The sequence below is a fragment of the Narcine bancroftii genome, chromosome 13, assembly GCF_036971445.1.
Source record: "Narcine bancroftii isolate sNarBan1 chromosome 13, sNarBan1.hap1, whole genome shotgun sequence".
NCBI classification, from domain to species: domain Eukaryota; kingdom Metazoa; phylum Chordata; class Chondrichthyes; order Torpediniformes; family Narcinidae; genus Narcine; species Narcine bancroftii.
Window position 1 is genome coordinate 68,991,310 of NC_091481.1, and position 24,671 is coordinate 69,015,980.

A 24,671-nucleotide genomic window follows, 5' to 3' on the forward strand; every position below is an offset into this window, starting at 1 on the left:
GTCAAATTTGCGGGGGAGGTCCCGACTTTTACACAAATACTACTTTTGACTGCGGTAAGTACCTGTGTCATTTAAGGCATTGGGATCTTGGATGGCTGGTAAGTCCACGTTCAGGCGTAGGGATCTCAGTTGGGTGGGAGGCTGAGGCGAGGATTCGCGATTAGGGTGTTGGGAACTCCAGTGGGTGGTGGCCTGGTGAGGAACTGCGGTCGGGGTGTTGGGAGCTCCGGTGGATGGGTGGCTGAGGCGAGGATCCACGGTCGGGGCATTAGGAGCTCGGATGGGCAGGCAGTTGGGGCCAAAAATTGGGGGGGGGAAAGGAAGGGGTCAACTTTTACATGGGTTATGCAAAAAAATCCTCAATTTTTGGGCCAAAGAAAGGAGGGGGTGGTCGACTTTAACATGGGGGATCGACTATTACATGAGTACATAGGGTCTTTACATGAGTACATGTGGAATTGTTGTGAACTTGTTTCACAAAATTTGTTGTTTTATTGCAGCAGATAACAGAAAATTTCCTGTGTTTTTCTTGTAATACTTCCTTTAAGAAAGTTGATGGTTAACTTTTCAACAATTTCATCCATACAAACATGGTGGCAATGGTTAGTGTAGCAGTTAGCTCAAGGCTATTACAGCGCCAGTGACCAGTTTGAGACTGCCATTCTACCCAGTGCCCTGCGTGGGTTTCTTACGGGTGGCTCCAGTTTTCTCCCATGTTTCAAAGACGTATGGGGTTTGGAGGTTAATTGGTCGCATGGGTGTATTTGGGCAGTGTGGACCAGAATAGACTGCTTCTGGGCTGCATCTCTACATTAAAAATTAAAATTAAACAACTCGGTGGAGTAAAGACCCTTCCCCATTGCCCTGTTAAACGTTCCCTGTTACAGGGGTAGCCAGGTTAAATGGGGAGGGAGAGGTAAGGGAGAGGTGATAGTTAAAAGTTACAAGGAAGTATTATTCCATGGCTCTGGAGATTAAGCCCAACTGCCCTGACCGAGAGACTGTAATAGTCCTGTGATCAATATTGATCAGCAAACTCCAGTTGTAACAGTCCTTTACTGTAACAGTCTGCGATTCTGAACTGAATTGTTTATTGTTGCATCTGCCAAGGTGGAGTGAAAAGCCTCATCTTCTGCACTATCCAGCAAGTCAGCCCATATTTTGGTACAGCAGGTAGTGCTCCCTGTATAGAAGGTTGGGAGTGCAAAAATCACACACCTGCACCCTTCAAGGCAGATTCTTCCCTGAAGACATCAGGTCCCTGAATGAACCCCAAACAGGGCTATAATGCTACCTGATTGTTCGTTTCGTGGAGGAGATCGAGTTGCCTGGGACTGTTCTCGCTGAAATTCAGAATGAGAGGAGATCTTATAGAAATGTATTAAATTATAAAAGGCATAGATAAGATAGAGTTGTTCCCATTGGTCAGGGAGACCAGAACTAGGGGACATGGCCTCAAGATCCAGGGAAGTAGATTTAGGATGGAGATGAGGAGGATCTGCTTTTGGAAATGAGGAGAATCTGCTTTCTTCGGGGGGGGTGGGGGGGTGAATGTGTGGAATTCGCTGCATATGGAAACAGTGCAGGCGACCTCAGTGACTATATTTAAGACAATTTTGGATAGATTTTTACATAGGGATATGGGGAGAAGGCAGGTAGGTGGAGATGAGCCGATCATCCAATTAGCCACGATCTCATCAACAGGCTGTGTGGCCGACTCCTGCTCCTATTTTTTATGTGAGCTCTGTTAATGAGCTCTTTGCATGCCTGTATGAATGTTAGAGACCAGCTGTTAAACTGCTTGCAGAAGAACCCTTCTCATTGCACTAGCCACTTCACAAATACATTTAAACATAAAAATTTAAAACAATAATAAAGTGCAGGGGTGTAGTGTTATAGGAACAAAGTGCACGGCTCTGCCCTGTGAACACTCCCAGGGTAAATTATGTACAGAAGCCAGGACCCTCCACAGACAGTGTTTGCTGTTTGTCCCACCCGTCCTGTCTGACAGAAGTGGTGCGCTCAGTCCTCAGGAATACCTGGCGTCACCTGCACAAACGCACCCGGCTGCCCAGCATGGAAAGTCTGAGTTGGATCCTTCACCTGGATGGAAAGTCTCCCATCCTGCAGCTGGGAAGAGCAGGGTGAACAACCCTACTGAGTGTATTGAGGTGGGAGAAAGGGAACAGTAGATGCTACACCAAAACAGGGGGCAGAATCTCCCAGCCTCCACGCTGCCCGGGGCTCTCAGCAGCAAATCAAGGCAATTAGCAACACGAATCATAGTTCAGTGATCCCATCCACATTCCCCAGAACCCCATCTGCTGGAATGTGTGACTCACCCACACAGATCTCAGACTTTCCTCTGCACCTGGCTCACTCAATCAGCCACTACACAAACAAACATTTATTATGCTCATAGAAACTTTTACAACTTTAAATATATAAATAATTAGTCCATGTTTAACTAAATAAAAATCAAGTTGCAATTCCAGTATGTACAGCAGTAATCAGTCATGATACAACCCCTCGCTATCGTAGGCTGGAGTTCAAGCTCCACAAAGGATCTCATTGAACCCAGGGACAGCTGTCAATTGGGCGTGCAATGCACAGAAGGTCACGCAGTATCCATAGGAAGGGAAGGGTGACCAACGGATCTGGCCTGGGCCCCGATAAAAAAGCGGGCAGGTGCCTGAATTAAAAAGGTGGGGTGGGGTGGGGGGGTTGTGAGAGGAGCGGAGGGAGGAGGAAGGGGTGCAGGCGAACAGGTAGGAAAGAGGTGGATATAGGAGGGTAGAAAAGCTGAGGTGATGGGGAGGAGGTAGCTGTCAGGAGAGGGGAAGGTGGTGGGGAGCTGGAGGAAAGGATAGGGAAAGAGAGGGGTTTAAAGGAAACTGGAGGTTGATGTTAGCTGGAGCCCAGCCAGAATATTAGGTGCTGTTGCTGTAATTTGCGAGTGGGCTTGGTTTGGCAGTGCATGAGGCCAGGGACAGCCAGGATCAGTCTGCCTCCACACAGCCTGCTCTGCCTGCAGTGGACTGGCAGTCCAGGCCGTGTAAAGAGGCTGGAGTTTCCAGGGAGTGGGAATGTCGGGACTCTCTCTCTCTCTCTCTCTCCTCACCCTTCCCTTGGGGGTCACTGCCAGCAGGAGGGTTCCCCCCCCCCCCCCCCACCCCGTGAAGCATAGCTCCTGGATCAGAGGCAGGGCAGTGAGGCACCGAGACTACCGAAGCCTATCCTGGCCAGAGAGGGGCGGGGAGGGGGGCCTGGCCTTCGTTGCATCCCTAGGGAGTGAAGCCCCCACCCCCATCTCCCTGCTGAGGGGAACCTGTGCCTGTGTGGTCAGAGGGGATCCTGAGTTAGTGGGTGGTACCTCCCCGCTGACAGACAGTCCGGGACTGCCAATCACACCCCTCGACAAACTGGCAATGCCAGGTAATAGCAGCAGAGCTGGGCCTCCTGTTCGCCACAGTCAAGGCACAATAACAAACACTTAATGTAAAACATTAACTAAAAAAGAGAGAAAAATATACAAAGTGCCAGTCTCCATATGGTCTTAGAACCCCACACGGGTAGTGCAATCTCTGCTGACAAATCCAGTGGTCGTCACTTGTAAAGTCTTTGCTGCAGGTCATAGTTTGGTCTTCAGTGCCCGGTGGTCGGGATTGGCCCCTTCCCTTGAACCCACGCTTTCGTCAGAGGTCCTTGTATTTTCTGCGCCCCCCCTCTCCCCCCCACCCCCCCCATTGGCTGTGGATGGCAGGCCCACCGCAGAACCAATGTCACTTCTCACGATTTGAGAGGCTGCTCAGACGAGAGAAGCAGGATAGTGGGAGCGTTGTCCCCACTCAGGTCTCTTCCTGAAGGCTGCCCTCACTCCCCGCCTGTCTTCCCTCTCTGCATCTCAGCCCACGCCTCCTTGCCTGGGCCAGGGGGAGAGCTCTTCACCTCAATCTCCCGGGGCTTGGTGTTTCTATCTTTGGTGAAGCCCTTTCTTCCCGGCGATATGCTTGAACTTCCGATGCTTTCGTTTGCTGCTGCTGTACTTTCGGGTCCGGACCAAGGTGGGAGCTGGAGAGGGTGCGGATCCTGATGGGGGAAAAGAGATACATCAGACTCCCAGGCCCACAGTGCACAAACTGCCCAGCCCCTGGCTGGAGAGTGACCCAGGAAAGCAATGTCTCTTGGTTACCCTCGTAGACTCACAGCACAGAAGAGGCCCTTCAGCCCAACTTATCCATGCTGACCAGATTGGCATTCTAGGCTAGTCATTTCTGTTTGTAAAATACACGACACTGGAGAAACTCAGCAGGTCCCACAGTGTACTTTACATAGCAAAGGTAAAGATACAGAACCAACATTTCGGGCTTGAGTCCTTCATCGAGGTATGGAAAAATGTTGGCAGGCATCCGAACAAAATGGTGGGGTGGGGGGAGGAGCACGGTCCCAAAGGCAGGTGGTAATAGGTGGATAAGGGAAGGAGGGCACAGGGGGAGGGGCGTGGCTCTGAGAATGGAGGTAGAAGGGGGTGGAGAGTTGACAATGGGAAAGGGAAGGGAGGGAGAACAGAGAGCAGGTTAGCAGAAACTGGAGAAGTCGATGTTAATTCCATCCGGCTGGTGAGGGCCCAGATAGAAAATCAGGTGTTGTTCCTCCAATTTATGAGTGTGGATAGCATACGATGCCATGGACAGTCAGCTGAGAATGGGCTTGGGGCATGGGGCACAGATTTTCTGCTTCTCCAACCGTATGGCATTAACGTAGACTTCTCCGGTTTATGGTAGCCCACTCCCCGTTCTCACCCTTTTCTCCATCCTTCTGTCTCCTTTCCCTTAGCTCCCCATCCCCTTCCCTCTCCATTCAGTGAACCATCCCCTCCCCCCATCTCTGATGTGCCCTCCCTGCCCTACCTCCTGCATGTGGGACTGTGCTCCTCCCCCTCCCCCCACCATTTTGTCCAGACGCCTGCCAGCATTTTGCTTGTCCCTTGATGAAGGGCTCAACCCTGAAACGATGGTTATGTGTCTTTATCGCTGTCTGAGTTTCTCCAGCATTGTACCGTGGTGTCTGCAGACTTTGGTGTCCTGTTTTTTAATATCTGCTTGTATTTGATCCTTAACCATAAATCTGTCCTTTGAATGCTGGTAGCTCGATCCAGACACAGACCACCCCCCCCCCCCCACCCACTACTGCTGAGTAAAAACATTCCCTCTTCAGCCCCTCTTAAACCTTTCCCTTCTCACCTTAAACCTGTGTCCTCTAGTTCTAGAATTATCCACCCTGGGAAAAAGTCAGGACATGATGTTGACCAACTTGCTAGAGTTCTTCAAGTAGATATTATAGAAGGGAAATCTGGTACAGTATACCTGAATTTTCAGAAGGCTTTTAACAGGATGACACCAGAGGCTGGTGTACAACAACTCGCGGTATTGTCCATCATGTCTTGTCCATTATGAGTTTTTACACCTCTAGAAGATCACTAAAGACCTGGCTCCAACTTCTCCCTATAACTCAACCCCTCCAGTCCTGGCAACTAGTGGTGAATCTCCTCTGCACCCCTTCCAAATTAATGATGTCCTTCTTAGAAAGGATCCACCTGCAGGTGTGGTCTCACCAACACCTTGGGTACAGCTGAATTATGAGATCCCAACTTTTGCACTCTGTACCCTGCCCAATGCACTTAAGCTGGCTGAACCACCAGCCAGTCCCCAGACACTCATGGCCATTCTCCAGTTAACCACCAGCCAGTCACTGATCAACTCAAGGTTCAACTTGTAACCGTCCCCATGTGAGCCATGCAATTCCAATCCACTGCAGGCATCGATTGTCTAACAGCAAGATGAGACAGGCTGGGCCATCTATCCTGGAAAACCCAGACACTTACTTTGCCCCACGGCAGACATCCTTCTCTAACTTCAAGCATCTGCTAGTCAATCTTTAGTCACCTACAGGCCAGTCCCCAGATGCCCCCAAGACAGTCCCCAGATGCTTCTCCCCCCCTCCCCCCCAGACAGTCCCCAGATGCTGGCTGCTTGGTTACTGGGACTCAGTGCAAGCTCAGAGAGCTGGATGCTCACCCTGTCTCTCCTGTGAGTCCATGTACTGGGCTGCAGTCATGCACTTGCATTCTACATGATCGAGTAACACCACAACTGCTGTCCTGGACACGATTCTCTTCCGCCGATACACCTTCTTCACCACCTGGGGGAATGCAAGGACCATGAGAACAGATCTCGCCAGAACATACAGCAAGCCAGCCAGCCTCTGTAAGTCTGCAACCCAACTTCATCCCCAAGGAACTTGGTCCAGAGACGTTCAGAGCAAGCTGCATGAAGCCCTGCTTCTTCCCCGTTAATGTGTTGAGAGTCCAGGACTGGACCAACCCACTCCAAACGGCAAAGAGCTTGACCCTCACCCAACTGTGGTTGCGGACTCCGCACTCCCCAGTGTCCCTGCTGGTTAATAGCGGAGCGAATGTTGGAATTTTCTGTGCTGATGTGAATGACCTGCATTCCAATTTAGTGCAGATTATTTTGACATTGCTGCTCTAAGAGGTGGGGTGCAAACAAGCCAAAGAACCCCTCGCTTCTGCTCCCTGATTTTCAGCCCAAACAAGACCATGGGCACGGTGCATGGGGGGTGCTGCACGATTAGCCCAACACTGTTACAGCGCCAGTGACCCAGGTTCAAATCCCGCGCTGTCTGTAAGGAGTTTGTAATGCCCTCCCTGTGTCTGTGTGGGTTTCCTCCAGGTGGGTTTCAACCCTTCAAAACCTATGGGGATTGAAGATCAATTGGATGTAATTGGGTGGCATGGGCTGGTTGGACGAAAAGGCCTGTTACTGTACTGTCTGACTAAACTACCGTGACTTTTTGTACACCAGCTTCTGGTGTCATTCTGTCTAAAGACTTCTGAAAATTCAGGTATACTGTACCAGATTTTTTGATTGCATAAATCACTAGCTATTTTTTCCTTGATTATCAACTCTAGCATTTTGTGAACAGATGTTCAACTAATTCACGGTTAGCGCCAGTGACCTGGGTTCGAATCCCGTGCTGTCTATAAGGAGTTTATACATTCTCCCCGTGCTTGCGTGGGTTTCCTCCGGGGGCTCTGGCTTCCTCCCATGGTTCGAAAACATAGAGGGTTTGTAGATTAATTGGGTGTAATTTGGCGACATGGGCTCATGGGCTGGAAGGGCCTGTAAGCACGCTGTATGTCGAAATTTAAAATATAACAAGCCTGTGCTTTTCTGGTTTTTAACTCCTCCACCTCTTCCCAATCCTCTGGTACCCTCCTGACACCCACTGAATTTTGACTAGTCTAGTGAGTCCACTACACCCCTTGGACACAGGACATCAGTTCCTGGTCACGTGTCTGTTATGAGACCTGCTAGTTTTTCCAATACATGGATTATTACGTTCTTCCATATGACCTGAAACTAACCCTTCAGTGTCCGTGAAGACTGATATGAAGTTTTGATCTAAAGTACCTGGCACTTTTCAGTGGCTGGGAGGGAAGAAAGGGCTCCTGGGCTCACTCACTGTGATGCCACCATTTACCATCACGACCCAGCCCCGCCCAGCCCAGGTCTCAGCTCTCCCATCACCCAACACACATCGCAGCCCCCTCTTTCACCCACATCCTCCCCCAATGTTGGAATCCAACAGCGTGGAAACAGCCCTCTCTTCCCAACCATCCCATGATGTCCTACCCACACCAGTCCCACATGCATCCCGCCAAACCCATCCTATCCATGTATCTCTCCAAATGTTTCTGAAACATTGCCACAGTCCCTGCCTCATCCACCTCCTCTGCCAGCCCATTCCACACATCCATCACCCAGTGTAAAACAGTTACCCCTCAGGTTCCTGTAAAATCACTCACCTTAAACCTGTGTCATCTGGTTACTGACCCCACCCCTCCCATTTCCGGAAATCCAACACCAACCACAAATTCCTGCATGTGGCCCATTAGTGAACCAACCCCAGTCCAATCCTCTTGTGCATTAAGTACCCCTGAGCACTCCTCCCCTATGAGCCTCGGTCCCTGGAAACCCCTCCCCCACTCAATTTAGAATCCACTCCCTCCCCCTCCCTCCATCCACTCTCCCCCTCCCTCCACTCCCTTCACTCACCCCCCTCCATTCACTAACTCCACCCTCCTCAACCCTCCTTCTCCCCCACCAATTCTCTCCCTCCTCCCCATCCGCTTTCCCTCCCCCACTCACTATCCCTCCACCTACCCTCTCTCTCCCCCACCCTTAACCCCTCACCCCTCCCCATGCCCCATCATGTGCTCACCTGCACACGCCTCTCCTGTACCTTGGTGGCCTGGCACTTGTAGGTCCTGGTGTTGCAGCAGCCGGAACAACGCTGCACCTCCACACAGCTCGGCCACAGGTAGAAGTTGGCCCTGGTTGGATCCACCATGCTCCGCGTGATCTCCATCACTTCCGGCCGCACCTTGCAATCAGCTCGCTTGGCCAGTTCCACCACTGGTAGAGACGGACAGGCAGAGTTACCAGGGAGGGAGCCATGGGCGGTGGGGATCACCAGGGTGCGAGCCGCGGGCAGTGAGGACCACCAGGGAGCGGTGGGGGTCACTGGTGAGCGAGCTATGGACAACATCAATTCCTGACCCTCTCACTCAACCAAACTTGGGCAGGTTGATGCCCTTCCCACTGCCTCACTAATCACCCTGACTGTAGGGGCTTCACTGATGTGAGCATACCTAATCAAAAGGGGGCCAGCCACTTAACACTCTTAGCTAAATGGCTGGCATAGTTAGTGCAATGCTATCACAGCGCCAGAGCCCTGAGTTCGAATCCAGCTCTGTCTGTAAGGAGTTTGTAGGTTTTTCATTTAATTTAAATTAACTCCGCAGTAACAGTCCATTTTGGCCTACGTGCCACCCAATTACACCCAATTAACTACAACCTCCCAGGTGGGATGGGGAAAACCCACGCAGAATCAACTCCTTACAGGCAGCACGAGATTCGAACCTCGGTCCTGATTGCTAGCGCTGAAACAACGTTGCGCTCACCACTGCACCAACCATGCTGCCCCTTGACCCGCGCGGGTTTCCTCCGGGTGCTCAGGTCACCTCCCACCCTCCAAAATCCTACCGGGTCGGTAGGTTAATTGACAAATTGCGCGGCATGGTTTTCATGAGCCAAAAGGGCCTCCTACCTAATTAAGAAAAAATACATGTGGAATTGCCTTGATTTACCGGTGCCACTTCTGAACCTGAGGTTTGGATTTACAGGAGGGGATGGTGATGGGAGGTAAATAATTAGGGAATGGACAGGCATGGGAGAGATTGAAATAGAGAACAGAATACCTCGAGCGAGCAGGAAAGATTCATAAGAATGTTGCCATTACCTGAGGGCTTGCTTTGTTGGGAGAGATAGGAGAGGGTGGAACTATGTTTTTTTTTGCTCTGGAATGTTGGAAGCTGAGAGGTGTTGCTGAGGTTTGGAAAAGAGGCTTGAATAAAAACCTTCTCTCCCCCCCAGACTCGGAAGTCTAAAACCAGAAGGCGTGGTTTCACGGTGAGAGGGGAAGGGTTTAAAAGGAATCTAAGGACAGAGAGCTTTGCATGCACGTAGAGAGCCACCAGATGAAGGGGTTGAGGCAGGAATAATTGGAACACATTTAGGCGAGTACACAGATAGGAAAGTTTTATGGGGTGGCACGGTTGGCGTAGCGGTTACCACAACGATCGGGACTGGGGTTCGAACCCCGCACTGTCTGTAAGAAGTTTGTATGTTCTCCCCATGTCTGCATGGGTTTTCCCCAGGGGCTCCGGTTTCCACCCACCCTTCAAAACGCACTGGTCAAGGGCTTGTGGGCCAAAATGGCCTGTTACCATGCAGTATGTATGTCAGTATGTTTAGAGCAGGCATTCTCAACAGGCCACAAGGGAGGGGGTGGGGGGGCCACATTCAAGAGAGGCCACGGACTGAAATCTTTAATAAGGGACCCCCCCCACCCCCAACCAAGGTGCGTGGTCGGTAAGAGAGAACTGCGGAAGAAACCAACTAAACTTGACTGCTTCACAGGGAAGGGGGCTCATAAACATTGAGCAAATCCTAAGGGGACCATAACCCAAAAAAAGGTTGAGAGGAGACGGTTTAGAGGGATAGCCCAGATGGACAAACTGGTTGGCATGGACAAGATGGGCCAATTGGCCTGTTTCTGGGCTGCACAGCTCTGCATTGGGAGTTTTTATAAAGGCTGCATACACAATATGATGGCCAAGTTAATGGACTAGTAGCCAGTTAACTGGAATGATTCAGAATGTACCTTCAACTCCCATTGTAGCTGGGTGGTGGGGTGGGGAGGGGGGAGGTGGTAAAGGAAGAATTCAACTACTGAGAGGAATGGATCAGGGTGAATGGAAAGAGAAATCGGCAACTAGAGGAATTGGGTTTACAGTGAAGGGGTGGGGAGAGATTTCACAGGAACTGGAGGGGTACATTTTAATACAGAGGGTAGTGGGTGTATGGAACAAGCTGATAGAGAAGTGAAACATGAAAATCTGCAGACGCTGTGATTGCAGAAAAACACGGAAATCCTGGAGGAACCAAGCCAGTCTTGCAGCGTCAAGAGGAGGTAAAGATATCTCACTGATGTTTCGGTCCTGAGCCCTTCTTGCCATTGAGGGAGGTACCATTGGAACGTTTGAGAAGATTTGGACAGATACATGGATAGAATGGGTTTGGAGGGACGTGGGCCAAACGCAGCCAGGAGGAACGAGTGTGGGTGGGACATTTTGGTTGGCACAGGCAAGATGGGCCAAAGGGCCCGTTTCCAGATTCTACAACTCCACTTGAATAGATCTGGAATTACTGCTTATCTAAGTCCCAACTTATTGGTTACAACCAGGGTGGTTCTTCACTAGTGTCCTTCAGGGTGGGAATTGCTGGCACTTGGTCAGTATCTATCTCTGGGACAACAACATGGTTGACCTTAGGCCACTCTTCCTTTGGGGACAATTCGGGATAGAAAACAAGCACTGTCATTGCTCACACTCCATGAATCAATGAAACAAGGTGGGTGTGGGTGGGGACAGTTTAGTACGATCAGTCAGCTACCAGCGTCCATGTTCATAGGCCACAATTTGCAAATTCCTGATCTTCCAAACTCTCAAAGACCCTCCCCCTCCACAGTGTTTCTTCCTTCGCTCTTACAGCCTTCCAAGATGTCTAGATTCCTGCCCTCTCTTCACCTCTGCTGGCCTCACCTTCAGATGCCAAAGGCCTGATCCCAGGAATTCCCTCTCCAAACTCCTTGCTCCTGACAACCAACCCCTTGTTGCCCACACTCCCCAGCAATCCCAATCCCTGGCACCCCAGCCCCCTGGAATCCCAACTTACTAAGCAACAAGTCTCACACCCCCTCCCTTGAATCACTCTTTCCTTCCACCTGGGCAATGCCAAACAAGAAACCTTAACAGAAATGGGAAGTCCCCTGCCACGTGCACCCGGACGCAGGACACATCCCTTACCTGAACTGCGGGTCACACGTGGGGCACGCTTGTGATCTCCCTCATTTACAGAAAATGAGCCGGGATCCTCGAAATCCATGCCATCTCCATCTGAAACCAAACACATGGTTAGACACTAATCTAGAAATTATGCTAATAAAATTATTCATTTTTCTGGTCAACTGATTGGCCTAATTCCGCCTGGCCCATAGGACAAAGAAGTCCAGGGTTGTATATGATGTCCTGTATGTACTGAGAATAAAGTTAAACTTTGAATTGTCTAAAGAGAGTGGCGTAATATCACTGAGGACTCCCTTCCAACCCGCACACAACATCTTTCAGCTGCTCCTATTGGGAAAGAGATACAGGAGGATCAGAGCCAGCACCACCAGGCTGAGGAACAGCTTCTTCCCACGGGCAGTGAGAATGCTGAATGACCAAAGGAACTGCTCGCACTGTCCCTCCGAGACTCTCGTATTCATGAAACATGTTAATATGGAAATTCACCCTGGTCACAATCTCTTCTAACTGCTATCTTTGGTCAGAAGGTACAGGAGCCGGAAGACCGACACCTCCAAGTTCAAGAACAGTTTTTATCCAACAGCTATCGGGCTCTTGAGCCTCCCCATACTCCCCTAACTACTCCAGCACATCCAAAAGGTTTAGACATACAGCACAGTAATGGGCCCATTCGACCCACGAGCCCATGCCGCTCAACTGACCTACAACCCCTGTATGTTTTGAACAGTGGGAGGAAACTAGAGCCTCTGGAGGAAACCCACACAGGCTCGGGAAAAACATACAAACTCCTTACAGACAGCGCGGGAATCGAACTCCAGTCCCGATCACTGGTGCTGTCACAATGTGGCACTAACTGCTACGTTAACCTCGCCACCCTGTCTGCACTGTTGAACAGTCACTTTTTTTTGCACTAACTCCAATTGTGAATATTTATCTAGCTTTTTTTGCTTCTTTCCACCTTGGCATATTGTGGTAATTTAATTTAATATCTGGTGTTTGGCTGCAGCAAGTAAGAATTTTGGCGCATTTGTACCTTGTACTCATGTATATGACAATAACTTTCTCTGGAGCCTGAGGAGATTCGGCATGAAGCCACTAACAACTCCTACAGGTGCAATGTGGCAGGTTTACTGGCTGGTTGCATCACAGCCTGGTTTGGGAATTCGACTGTCCAGGAACCCAGGAGGCTGCAGTAGGTAACAAACACAGCCCAGTCATTCACAGGCTCTGACTTCCCATCCATTGCAGACATCGACGTGAGGCGCTGCCTCAGGAAGGCAGCTGACATCAAAGAGGACCCCCACCACCCTGGTTAAAACCTTCTCTCTGCTCCCTTTGGACAGAAGGTGCAGAATCCTGAGACTAGCATCTCTGGGTTCAAGGACAGTTTCTTTCCAACAGCTGTCAGGCTCTTGAACGTCCCCTTGTAACACTGATCAGGGACCTCACCGACACCACAAAAGGACTGTCTGCACCATTACATTGTTCTTTTTTTTGCACTTGGATAGCGATGAACATTTATTATCATTCTTACATATCTATTGTGTCTTTTAATTACATTCAGTTCATTTACTTTCACAGGTATTCTTTACAAGTACTTGTTAGACTGCGGCAAGGATTTCCGTGCATAGGACAATAAACTTCTCAACATCAACCTCAGTCCATCTCAAAGCATCATCAGCGCTGGTGGGAGTAGGGAGATAGATTTATAGCTTTGGTTTCGAATCAGCCGTCTAACTTCCCGGAGATAGTGAAGGTTCAGCCTCCCACTGTCCCTCTGTGATAGGCCCAAGGGGTCAAATGGGCTCCCCCTGCACCCAGCTCAAGGCCACTGACAGAACTGCATAAGTGGACAATTCCAGAGTTTCAGCTCATTTACGGAGGGGAATGCTGAAAGTGAGGAATCGAGAGGTGCTCAAAATGCCAATGGTCTGTGATCACACCAGATTCCATAGCAAGCTCAGCTTAAACGGCCTGTTAAAGGAGATGATGGTGGTTTATTTTAAAATCCCATGGGGTCTGGATCCAAGATGGCGGTGCCCTTCATCAGCAGGAGTTGCAGACTCCAGGGAAGCAGAGGACTGGCATAGGACACCAGAAAACAGAGAGACCAACCCCTACACCCCCCCCACCCATTTGAGAAGGAGAAGCAGAGAAGATGATCCTATGGGACAGTGACCACGGCAGAGAACCAGCTCTGAGGCTGAAGAAACACACAGGCTGTTGGTAACTCAAGGCGGGGAACCCCCGTAGGCTCTGGATGACTGCAGTCAAGGGACTTGCGCCAGTCTGTGAACTGCTGGAGATCGGCTCGAGACTGGCTGAAGGAGGTGGGGGCTCTCTTTTTCTTCTCTTTCTCTGGCTGTAAGGGGCGCTGGGCAATTTCTGCTGATAGTGAATCTTTGTCTGTTTTACAGTAGGATAAAGGGAATTTTGTGCAATATCACATTTCCGATTGGGGAACAATGGCAGTGATGTGACTGAGCTTGAAAACCTGGTCTGATTCCTGCTGGGAATTAAACAGCATCTCACTTCACCTGAAAACCACTCAGTTGGAGACCGTAGGACTCCAGGCTGAAGGCGATCAGTCCCAGTTGCATTTTATCTTTCCACCTCACTGTTGTTTCAGTGACCGACTGTCAACCCTTCTGCAGGAAGCAGCAGAGACCATTCGGACCATCCTAACACAGTCCATCTTCCCGACCAGATTGCGAACTATCTGGACTATCCACACAAACCCAAATCATCTTAAATTTCTCATCAACATACAGGTTTCGGGAGGAGAGCCTGACAACTGCTACTCAACAAAAGCAATTGGGCCACAGAACTTGGTGGGACAAGGCAGAATAATAATTCGGCACAGACTAGATGAGCCGAAGGGCCAGTTTTGGTGCTGCAATATTCTATGGTCCTAAACACTCAATGAATCAGGCAGCAGAGAGAGTGACATTTCACCAGAACTGTGCTGGCAGTAAAAGTCACCTGGTTAAAAAGTTTCGCGGGATAATCTGCTCATTTTTTCACAGCTCTTCTGTTTTGTTTCCAACATCTGCAGTTTTTTTTTTGGTTTCATTCTTAAGGATAGAGTTCTAGGCACTGCGGTATGTCCTGCCCTCCATCCCATTCCAACCCCTCCCCCCCCCCACCCTTATCCCTCTGTCTCTTTACCTCCAGCCCTCCACCGCTTTCCCTCTCCTTTCAGAAAGCTTCCTCCTCCCCCTGTCCCTTCTCCCTCCCTCCTGGATTCACCTCCCACCTCTTTCCTCCATCCCTCCTCCCCTGTCCCTCAGACACCTGCTTGCCTTTGTTTACACCTGACGAAGGGGGCCAGGCCAGATCCGTTGGTTATCGTTTGTAAGAGTTTCCCCACCATGTTTGTGTATTGCATACCCACCTCCCTTCCCCGAACCAAACCAACTTCTGCTTCCACCCTGAACCCTGCTGACAGACACCTTAGCTCTACACTTGAAGAGGTTCCTTCAGCTACCTGATTGCGTTCTTTCTCCCAACCCACGCCCTGTGTGAAATTGTTAATGTTCAGTTACTCTTTCCCACCTCTTTTGAATTCAAACACCTGTCTCCATGTTAATAAACATCAATTTTCCCTTATCCCCATCGCACAAAGGAACTTGACAAAATTGATCAAAGCAAATTCTTCCCAGGAATCTAGCGGTCAAATCCCAGGAAATGCCAGCAGCAAATTACGTCAGGGGACCAGAGAACGTTTCACACACACTGAAATCAATCTCTGGAATGACAATGGTGATGCAGCCAGATGAGATCAGGAGACATCAGGAGGGACAACTGTAATCCACAGGTAGAACAGTCGACTAAATTCGTACACCACCTTCCAGTGTAACCACAGCTGAGCAGTCTGAAGGAAATACTAGGGCAGGCAAGTTTAACCTTGGTCTCCTCTACATCAGAGAGACTGGGAGATCGTTTCATTCAGCACCTCGGCTCTGCCCACCGCAATAGCATGGATCTCCCAGTAGCCACCCATTTCAATTCCCCATCCCATTCCCTCGCTGACATGTCTGTCCGTGGTCTCATGCACGGCCAGACTGAGACTTCCTGCAAATTGGAGGAACAACATCTCATCTTCTGTCTGGACTCCCTCCAACCAGATTCCATTAACATTGACCTCTCCAGTTTCTGTTAACTCCCCTTACTTCTTCTCCCTGTCACATTCCCCCAGACCTCTCTCTCTCTCTCTCTCTCTGTCTCCTTTCAGAGAGCCAAAATCAATTCTCACCTTTCCCCTCATCATATCCAATTGACACCTTTTGTTGGTCTGGGCTCTACCCCCCCCCCCCCCCAGGCCATTCTTCAGTCTTTATTCAGACACCTTCCTGTTTTTGCTCACGCCCTGAAGAAGGCCTCAGGCCAGAAACATTGGTAATATATCTTTCCCTTCTATGGACACTGTGAGATGGGCTGAGTTTCTCCAGCATCTCTGTGTGGTTTTATTAAAACTTTGGTCTGGCCAGGTGTTAAGATGGTCTTACAGAAAAGGGAAAAGGGGGCTCTAGAAGCCAAAGATCCCAAGGTGGAACATTTCAAACTGGACACGGGCAAAGTGACATAATGGAGATGGATTACGAATATGATCCTTCCTATTAACCACGTTTCAAAGAATCAACTCCACCAGGAATGGGCGTGTACCTCCAGCATTCCAAGGGTTAACAGCGTAGAGAGAGATTTTGGAGACTGAACTGTGAATTGTGTGAGATTTAAGCAGAAATGTTAATGTGAAGGTCAGGAGCACGGCAAAAGAAAGAAACTTTGTTCATTTGAATGTTTGAGACAATTGGGAACACAAACGATCAGGAAACTATTCGACAAATTCCATCCTGGTTGGGACAGCAGAATGTTAACACAGGGTGCCTATATTTAGAAGCAGATTCATTGTATTTGGAAAACAAGAGAAAGACTGGCATTTAACAATGGTGGGATAGAACCCAGAACACAGGGAGCCCAACTCCCTCACGTGATGCCTTCGTTCTTAGACTGGAAGGAGGTATTGGAATCTTGCCAGCGCCGTTTGGACTTTTAGACAATTCCAGGAAACACTGGGCTTTCTTAGATAGCAGCTGAACTGAGGTTGGAATGACTAGCAGACATAACAGGCAAGAATTGAAATGTCATTATGGACCTCCATAAAGAATGCATCCAGGATCACCCTGGCCTTGGAGAGAAGACAAGGCCCCAACCTGTCTATAGACTGCCTGCTCAAACCTAACCACCACTGGTTGCTTCAATTATCCAGCAAAACACAGCCCCGAATAATGTCAGAAGGTGAACTTCTTCATGCGGGGAGTGGTGGGGGAGTGGGGGGGCAGGCTGGGGTGGTGAATGCAGGCTCAATTTCAATGTTTGGGGGTGGGATTTGAACAGGTGCACGGATGGGAGGGGTAATGGAGGGCACTGGACTGGGTGCAGGCCAGTGGGGCTAGGCAGAAAAATAATTCAGCACAGACTAGATGGGCCAAAAGGCCTGCTTCTGTGTTGCAATATTCAATGGTTCTAAGGTGCTTTGGTCTTCCCCACAAGTCCTCTTCCCCCGTCTTAAAGGTCCAGGGAGAGCCACACCAAGCTGAGTTGTGACCTCAGTAAGTTGCATCGGATCTTGTCACCTGGACCATCTACGGTTACAATTGAATTCAAAGGGAATGATGGGATCTGCTCAGAGAGAGCAAGAACATAACATATCCTTTGCCAGCAACACTATCCTATCACCAAACAGCATCTTTTTTCCAAAATATCAAACTCACCATATTATTCTTTTTAATTGATTTGAGTTATCACTGATAATAGAACATTACAGCACAGTACAGGTCCTTCAGCTATCGATGTTGTGCCGACCCACGTACAGTATTCCAACCAGAGTATACTAAACCCTCCCTACACATAACCCTCCATCCATGTGTCTGTCTAAGAATCTCTTAAATGCCCCCAATGTTTCAGCCTCCACCAAGGTATTACACAACTCTATGTAAAAAAACATACTCCTGATGTCTCCCCTACACTTTCCTACCTCTGGTGTTTGTTACTCCCGCCCTATCTGTGCCTCTCATAATCTTGTAGACCTCTATTAAGTCTCCTCTCATCCTTCTTCGCTCCAAAGAGAAAAGTCCCAGCTCCACCAACCTTGCCTCACAAGACATATTTTCTAATTCGGGCAACATCCTGGTGAATCTCCTCTGCTCCCACTCCACAGCCTCCACATCCTTCCTGTAACGAGGAAGCAGAACTGAACACAATTCTCCGAGTGTGGTCTCACTGCAGATTTGCAGAGTTGCAACATGACCTCTCGACTCCTGAACATAATCCCCCCATCAACGAAGCCCAACATCCCATTGGCCTTCTTAACTATCCTATCAACCTGCGCGGCGACCTTGAGGGATGTATGGATTTGAACCCCAAGGTCCCTCTGCTAAGTATCCAACCATCAACCTTTGGTTATGACCTTCCAAAATGTATCACCTCACACTTATTCGGATTGAACCCCATCTGCCTCTTTTCTGACCAGTACTGACACTTTTTGCCCATCCCAAGCCATGCTGTAAGGATATTTAGCACATATGTCTGGATTTTAAAAAAAAACCCTCAGGTGCCAGAAATCTGAAACAAAACACAAAAAGGCAGGAAACAACAGGCCAGACAACATCTGTGGTAGGAGAAATAATATTGATCTTTCAGGTTGATGGTTCATCAACCTGAAATCTTGACCATTTCTCGCCTCCCACCTGCTGAGTATTAAATACTGGTGTCTCTCCAGGACCTCAGTGAATCAGATGGTTTTTTACACAATCCAGTAGTTTCAAACGCAGAAATCTACAGCACAGAAAAAGCCACACATCGCTGGAGAAACTCAGCAGGTCCCACAGCGATTCATCACCAACGTTTCGGGCTTGACACCCTTCAGCAATCTGCACCACAGCCTTTGGCCCACAGCGTTGCCTAGAAATTCCCGACGACAAAACCCTCTCCATTCTTTCTCAATCCCATGTACCCATCGAATATTGAACCTGCCTCGACCACCACATTCCAGGCATCTGTCACTCTCTGTAATTAGTACTTCTTAAAGTATTAAATATTGGTATTGAAGTTGCTCTGGTCACCAGGATACTTGAACTTATTGCCACCGAGGGTAGACCAGGACCTTGTCTGTTTGCGCAGCGATGTCGCCTCACTGTCAATCTACCCGTCCACTGTGAGTCTCATCCACTGTATCTTTCCCCAGGTAGCGGCCCGCTGGCCAGGACTGCAGTTACCCGTGGTCCCATGGATGCTACCATTCGTCAGCGATTTACCCAAAGTCGGATGCAGCAGGAAGCTCTGGTGTCTGAGTTGAGGAGCGATCCAGTCACCCTGTGCGGGAGAGAGACAAGGCCGGGTGAGGCAACACAGCAGACACCCCCCCCCCCCCAACATCCGCCTCACCCCTGGGGCCACCGGGGGAAATTAAACATTCATATATAAATAAATCATTAAATACAGTGCAAAGAAAAAGATAGTCAGGTGGGTCTCTATGGTTCTTTCAGGAATCAGAGGGCATCACCGACCCTGGGACGTGGGTTCGATCCCGACCTCTGCCGTTGTCTGCCTGGGGTCTCCGTGGCCACGTAGGGTTTGCCCCGAGGGCTCTGCTCCATCTCCCCCCACCCCCCCTCCTCCCCACACACACAATCCAAAGACGTGCGGGTGGGTGGGTTTAATTGGCCCCTCGTTTGTGGGAGCCTGGGGAAAATGGGGTGGAGAGGTTGGAAATTACTGGGAGGATGTGGGGCTGCGGTGGGATACCCTAAGCTCGAAGGGCCGAATAGTCTTAAATGTGAGATCATATTTTCAGACTGATTCCTAGGTCCAGCGCGTATTAAGCGTCGAGCAGGAGGAGAGCGCTCCTTCTCCCGGGCACAGACGTGGACCCTTGCACAGCTCCCCCCCCCACTTCCCCTTCCCCTTCCCCAGACCTCCTGCTCACCTCGGTCTCCGGCCACAGGTGCCACAGGGCGAGCAGCGCGATGCCCAGATTCATGGTCAAGCCCTCGGTCCCGCTCACAGGGCAGCGCCTGCCCGGCTCATCGCTCCCGGGCTGCTCCCGGCTCCCCCTCCACTGGTATCCACGGAGTCCACCGCCGCTCCGGACACCTCGAGGCAGCCGTCAGCCCCTCCGGGCACTCGGCCCGGCTGCCCGTGCTGTTCCCTGAGGTGTGGGCAGGTGTCACGGTTTGTATCTCCGCCTGTGGCTTTGTATATGTGTGTTCGTCTCCCTCCCGCTGCCTCTCTCTCTCTCTTTTTCTCCCTCTGTATATCTTCAGTCTCTCTCTCTCTCTCTCTATCTTTCCCTCTCTCTCTGTCTTGGTCTCTCTCTCTCTCTCCCCCCCTTTCTATCTAACTTTCTGTCTCTTTTCCCTCTATAGATTTTACGATCTCTCTTTCTCTCTCTCTAGATCTTTCTATGTCTCTCTTTTTATCTCTCCCTTTATCCCTCCATGAATCTTTCTGTCTGTCACCCTCTCCTTGTATCTCTCTTTCTTTCTATCTATCCCTCCGTCTGTCTGTGTCAGAGTTTGCCTGTCAGTGTGTGCCTGACCCTCTGCCACCACCGATTGCCTGCGCTCGCCCCTCTCCCTGCCGTTTTATACCCCCGCCGGCCGGCCGGGCGGGAGTCTGTAGGTGTGACGGGGGAATGCGCATGTGTTGCGGGGATTCCCCGCGCCGCGCTGCATCTGAGGGCGAAGGTGGGAGCGGCGGGGTCGGGAGGAGGTCTCGCCGGGAGCCGTGCTCGGGCTGTGCTCGCAGAGCCGGCCGGTCCCAGACACGTTTCGCCTCCCTCTCGCCCGCTGCCGTACCCCTGCCCCCTGAGCTCCTCTCGCTGTTATCTGTCCAGTGCACTTGACACCCCTCAGATTCCACCAGGGGCTTGTCCTCCCCTCCCACACAGCCAAACGGCTCAGAGACAGGCCCTTCGGCCCACCATGTCGGTACTGGTTCATTTGGACTGATCCCATTTACCAACACTTTGTCTGCAAACCTTGGCAATTGTCTCCTCTGATCGTAGGTAAAGAAAGCCCATCTCACGTCCCTGACAGCATCCTGGTAAATGCCCTCTGTACGTCTCCTGTGTGCATTCACGTCCACCTTACAGTGCAGTGACCTTACAGGTGTGGCCGAACCCAAGTTTTATTCCTATCACGGGAAGACCCTGAAAAAGTGATCCACACCCTCATTTTCTCCACTCTAACTCTCTTTACATGGGAATTAGTCAGTCATCATTATCCCGTCTGAAACTGGTTCAGAATGTGGCAGCAAAGCTCCAAGACGAGGGACCATATCACCCCTGTTCTCGCCTCCCTTCTCTGGCTGCCAGTACTGCTCGAGATAGATTTTAAAGTTCTCCAGTTTGTTTACAAAGCCCTGAATGGAGTAGCCCATCCCCTCACCACCACCCCCACCCCCCACATCACCAATCTCCTAACGCCCTACTCCACTCCAAGACCCCTCAGATCAGCCAATTTAGGGCGCTTGGCTGTTCCGCGCTCAAATCGCAAACTCGGGGAGGTTGCACCTTCACGATAGAGGCCCCCCAAACTGTGGAACAACATTCCTCCCCCCCCTTCCTTTAACTCTCTTAAATCCAGGCTGAAGTTGGATCTTTACTTGCAAGTGCTTTGAGGTGATCGTCAATTGTTACCATGCTGTAAGTACAATTCTGAACCGCGGGGACCTGTTTTATTCTGTACTTTTAAGTTGAGATGTAATTTATGATCTGTGCAGCTCTTTGGTCAATGTGAGTTGTTTTAAATGTTCTATATAAATAAATACAGTGGATCCATAGAACAATACAGAGCTGAAACAGGTCCTTCAGCCCATCTAGTCTGCTTTCTTTTTAATATATTTTTATTAATTTAAAGAAGAGTAATATTACATCATATATAGAACAGAAAATAATCATCAATCTTAATGCATTAACATACAGAAAATGAATCTCATAAGATAATTATACAATGTAATATATATCATTAATATATTCATCATTAATCATAAGGAAAATCTAATTAGAGGAGCTTTGGTTCATATTCTATTATTAGAATAGGATGCTTTTTTTAAAAAAAACCTTTATTTATTGAAAAATTATTGGTAAACACAGAATATACTTCACAAAGGATTCTAATAACATATCTTTATAAAGAAAAAGGAAAGAGAAAGGGTAAAGGACCCCCCCCCCCCCGAAACTAATCCTACCCCTCCCACTAAACAAGGTCAACAGCAAATTTAAAAAAGGGAAAATGAGCCAGGGATCGAGTTTTGGCCTTCACACATGAAGGGAACAACAGCCAGGGCACTCCAGCCTATGTCATCAAATTGTGATCGTAATCCACGAATAGGCCCCATAATTTGTCGAATTCAATCATAGTTTCTCTCATAGTGCATCTGATCTTCTCCAAGCTCAAACAAGGCATAATATCTTGTGTGTGTGTGTCGGTGACAGACAATCCTCCCATTTAATCAAAATTGCTCGTCTGCCTGTCAGCGAGGTAAAAGCTACAAATCTCTCTGAGCTTGGTTCAAGGAAATGTTTTCCCGTTGAGAATAACCAAATAGGTCTGTCTTGATCCTAAGAATCTCTGAAACGGTCTGAAGAAACAATCATCCCCCAAAATCTTTCTACTTTGGGCACTCCAAAAACATGAACCAGGGATTCTACATCTGCCACACATTGGATCCATGTCAGAATTATTTAACCTTAGACCAACGTTTTCTGTAAACCACTTTGAATTGAAATAGACAATGTCGTGCACAAAATGAAATGTTGTTAATCAAGTCAAGAGCGGTAGTTCCAATTGCATTTCCTGAACCCATTTTTAGGTCCATTAGATTTTCATTTATGGTAGCTATCAAGCTGCCACGATGAAATTTTATATCAACAAGTCAATCCAGAATATAGGTTTTGGGAACTCGGGGAAAATAAGGAAGTTTAGATTGGGAAAAGTGCCCCATCTAGTCTGCAGAACCTCGTCTCAGTCCAGTCCAGTCTAGTCCCATTGACATGCCCCTCCATACCGCTCCCATCTATGTATCCATCCTAATTTTTCTTAAATGCCACAAGTGAGCCCACATTCACCACTTCAGTTGGGAGCTCTTACAGTAAGTCAAAGAGTGCAGGGTGTAGTGTCTAGATAGAATAAATGCAAGCAACCTTATTCCAATGGAGTTCCCCTGAATGTTCCCTTTAAACATTTCACCCTTTCCCCCTCCGTTCTACCCCGACCTTCACGCTGTTCTGTTCTACATCTCTGCTGATGAACACAGGCATCCCATATCCCTTCTCCCCAACCTTTTCTACCTGTGCTGCCACACTTTGGCTTTTATACTGTTCCCTAGGACCTAGGATTCATTGTGTACAGCCTGTCCTAAAACCTATCAGCTCACACATCATGATTAAATTCCATCTGCCATTCCTCCTGCCTCTCTTACATTCTACCTTCTCTATTATTTGTGAATCTTAAACCCCAGAGACATGGATTGTTGTTAACAGGTGCAGTGGGGTAGACAGTTCAGTTACGGGCATGTTGGATGAGGGTGAGGGACTCACATCTGTTACAAGGTCTTTAACTGTCCATCTCTCTCTCTCTCCCTCTCTCTCCCTCCCTCTCCCTTCCTCTCCTTCTCTCCCTCTCCATCTCTCTATCTTTCCTTCTTTTTCCGTCCCCTTTATCTCTTTTAACCCCTTCATTCTTTGCTCCCTGTGTTCCAATTAGGTGAGATATGAATGAGAGGACATGGGTTAAGGGTGAAGTGGTGGGGGGAAGGTTTAGGGGGAATATCTTTACACAGAGAGCAGTGGGAATATGGAACGAGCTGCCATTTGAGAAGAATTTGGACAGGGACATGGATGGAGGGGTATGGAGGGCTATGGACAAGGTGCAGATCAGTGGGACTAGAAGGACTGGGGCCTTTTTCTTTGCTGTAATGTCCTATGGCTCCATGCTCTTTGAGGAAATGCAGAGGGATTCCCATTGCCTCTTCTCCCACTGCCTTACTTCTTTTTCCGCTTTCACCCTCTCTTCTTCCCCTTGGCCCAGCTCCTTGCTTTTTTGCCCGTTTCTCTCAGTCCTATTTTTGATGATCGTTTTGTCACTTATCGTTTTGTCACTTCGACTGTCTCTCACCTCTCTCTCTCTCTCTCTCTCTCTCTCTCTCTCTCTCTCTCTCTGCTGCCCTCTAGAATTTCAATATTTATCCCTCTCCTCCCTATGTTTTACCTCACAGTTTGTCTTGATCATGATATTTCTGTGGTTTCTATTTCTGTTTCTCCATCTTACAAGTTTCCCTGACGCTGACTCTCATTCTGCTTCTCTTACTCTCCCTGTCTCTGACTCAATTCTTTATTCCCTCTTCCTAGTGGCTGTGCATCTCCTCCTCCCCTCATCTCCTCACGTTTTTGTGACTTGCTCTTTCTCTTTTGTATGCTCCCTTCTTTTTTGTCACTGTTCTATTCTCTCTCTCTCTCTCCCTGCCCCTTCTCTTTCCCACTCTTCCTCTCCCCTTTCTCCATCCCTCCCCTTCCTATCCCTTGTTCTCTCCCCCCTCTCTCTCTCCCTCTCCCCCTTCCTTTTTATCCCTCTATTGCTCTCCTTCCTCTCCCCTCATTCTCCTTCCCTCCCTCTCTATCCCTCCTTCCTCCCTCTCTGTCGCTCTTTCTCCCTCCCTCTCCCAACCTCTCTCTCTCTCTTTCACGACCTTCTCTCTCTCTCACTCGCCCATTTCTCTCTTTCTCTCTCACTTGCCCATTTCTCTCTCTTTCACTCACCCATTTCTCTCTCTCCCTCTTTCTTGCCTATCTTTCTCTCTCTTTTCACTTGTCCTTCTCTCTCTCACTCATCCATCTCTCTCTCTTTCACTCACCCATTTCTCTCTTTCTCTCCTCCAGTATTATTTTGTTTTATTGTTACAGGTTTTTTTTTCTCCATTTCCCTATCTTGCTCTCCCTGTTGATCACAGGCAGTAATTTCAGTCGATTTATCTCATTATCTCTCTCCTGGTCATATTTTTTTCATCGTTTACCCTCTGTCGTTGAAACTCTGCCCTCTCTGTTTCTTTATGTAACTTTCCTTTTCTCCTTCCCCTTCTCCATTCCTTTCTTTCTGAC

The 24,671-nt window shown here is 49.1% G+C and overlaps 1 protein-coding gene across 4 annotated transcripts; it reads right to left on the minus strand.

Moving 5' to 3' along the window:
• Positions 1–2,392: 2,392 nt before the first annotated feature.
• LOC138749025 (platelet-derived growth factor subunit B-like) lies at positions 2,393–20,141 on the minus strand. 4 transcript variants are annotated; one of them, XM_069910046.1, is made up of 6 exons: positions 19,500–20,141; positions 18,790–18,886; positions 11,513–11,602; positions 8,326–8,498; positions 6,078–6,201; positions 3,882–4,089 (listed from the first exon to the last, which is right to left on the minus strand). In XM_069910046.1, the coding sequence occupies exons 1-6, from the start codon at positions 19,551–19,553 to the stop codon at positions 3,974–3,976; spliced, it is 654 nt and encodes a 217-aa protein (XP_069766147.1). In that variant the 5' UTR covers positions 19,554–20,141; the 3' UTR covers positions 3,882–3,973. The 4 variants fall into 4 exon arrangements, with proteins under 4 accessions (XP_069766148.1, XP_069766147.1, XP_069766146.1 ...); XM_069910045.1 differs by having other exon boundaries at positions 8,305–8,498; XM_069910048.1 differs by having other exon boundaries at positions 8,305–8,498; positions 18,829–18,886; positions 19,500–20,140.
• Positions 20,142–24,671: the final 4,530 nt, after the last annotated feature.